The 1907-nt window shown below is 39.0% G+C and overlaps 1 protein-coding gene across 1 annotated transcript; it reads right to left on the reverse strand.

The window, feature by feature from the left end:
• Nucleotides 1-294: 294 nt before the first annotated feature.
• Nucleotides 295-1224, reverse strand: LOC119047425 (olfactory receptor 4M1). Its single transcript, XM_037142863.2, has one exon. It carries the CDS (start codon nucleotides 1222-1224, stop codon nucleotides 295-297), a length of 930 nt encoding a protein of 309 aa, XP_036998758.1.
• Between the last annotated feature and the right edge of the window lie 683 nt (nucleotides 1225-1907).

Below are 1907 nucleotides of genomic sequence, written 5' to 3' on the forward strand. Positions count from 1 at the left end.
CAGAATAGTCACTCAATAAAAAATTAATATAATATATATTTTTAATAGACCATTATTATATTGTAAATTCTAATATTGATCTGGCAGAAATTCCAGGGAGAGTGTAAATTTATTTGTCTTATTTTTTGTAGTTTTTTTTCACCAAATAGAGGGGAAAAAACCTAGTGGAATTTTTAAGAACTCAGATGAAAGCAGGTAGTGAAAGTAGCGTTATTACCAATGCAAATGCTTCTTATTTTAGGACAATGACCTTCAGAAGGACTATAGAATATGCCATTAATCTTTCACTTCTCTTTACATAAAATTTATGTTGACCAACTTCCTCATGGCTGTCTTTACTTCCTTGTTTCGCATTGTGTAGATGATGGGGTTAAGTAAAGGGAATATCACAGTGTGAAACACAGATACCACTTTATCTAGGGGAAAAGAGTCAAATGGGCGAGCATAAATGTAGATGGATGGTCCAAACATTAGCACCACGATGGTGATGTGGGAATAGCAGGTGGACATGGCCCGGCTAGTACTCTCACCTGAGCCTGAGTGTTTCCTAAGCGTGGCCAGAAGGAAGGCATAGGATATTAGGAGAGCAATGAAACACACCACGGAGATCAGACCACTGCTAAAGATCATCACTAACTCCTCCAGGAAGGTGTTGACACAGGCAATCCGGACAACCTGTGTGATGTCGCAGAAGTAACTGTCTAACTCATTGGGCCCACAGAAGGGTAGTTGAACAATGAGAGCCACCTGTATTATAGAATGAATGAAGCCTCCCATCCAGGAGAGAGCAACCAAAATACAGCAGAGACGTCGATTCATGATGGTAGCATATCGAAGTGGGTGGCAGATAGCAGCATAGCGATCAAAGGCCATTACTGTGAGTAGGAACATCTCCGAAGCCCCAACAAAATGCAAGAAGAAGAGCTGTGCAATGCATCCTCCAAAGGAAATTTTCTTCCTTTCCACAAAGAAGTCTATGAGCATTTTAGGGGCTGTGATGGAGGAATACCAAATGTCAAGGAAAGCCAGATTGGCCAACAGGAAATACATTGGTGAAGTCAGATGGGGGTCAAGCCTGATGGTGCAGATAATAAGAATATTTCCTGGAAGAATGAATAAATAGAAGGATAGAAATATAGCGAATAGGACTAGTTGTACCTCCCGAGTCTGCGATAGACCAGTAAGAACAAATTCTGTCACCCTAGTATAATTTGCAGGTTCCATTTCTTCACTTTTTAAATAATATGTCTATGAAAAATAAAGAAATTATAATTACTCCAAAGAGCATTTAACTACAATTATGTACTGCTTTCAAAGTCATTAGATATTTTCTGTCATTAAAAGATTGCATTAGATACATTTGGTTGCCCCATTTTATGTTTGATAAGCCAAGACATGCTGCTTGTTCAATGAAGGACTAACCAACACATAGAGTTCCTTCATGAACATGACCATGGCCTGAACTATTGGCAAACTCACAGTAATTCTGACCCTAGCCTGCATTTGTAATTTAGTGCATGTCAGAACAAAACTTCCCACATAGCACTGAAAGCTTTATCCCAAAATATATCAAGTCTATCCAGAAGGTATCCAGCCATATAATATGAAAAATAGAGATATTTATTGAAGATACAAGATACAAAAAACATTGTACATAGGACAATGATGCCTCAGTCCCCTTCAAAGCAGGTACCTTGGATCCTCACACACCTCTCCCAATTTTCATCAACTGCCCCATCATATTTTCCTGAATTTCATCAAAGGTCTGAAATCTCTTCCCTTTCAAAGGTGATTTTAGTTTAAGGGAAAGCCAGAAGTCATAGGGCTGTAGAGGGTTGAGTCACCTGGGTGATTTGATGTTTTGCCAAACAACTTCACATGAAACATGATGCATGAGTGGGTGCATT

The sequence above is a fragment of the Artibeus jamaicensis genome, unplaced genomic scaffold (assembly GCF_021234435.1).
Source record: "Artibeus jamaicensis isolate MK-2021 breed Jamaican fruit bat unplaced genomic scaffold, CSHL_Jam_final contig_888, whole genome shotgun sequence".
Taxonomy (NCBI): domain Eukaryota; kingdom Metazoa; phylum Chordata; class Mammalia; order Chiroptera; family Phyllostomidae; genus Artibeus; species Artibeus jamaicensis.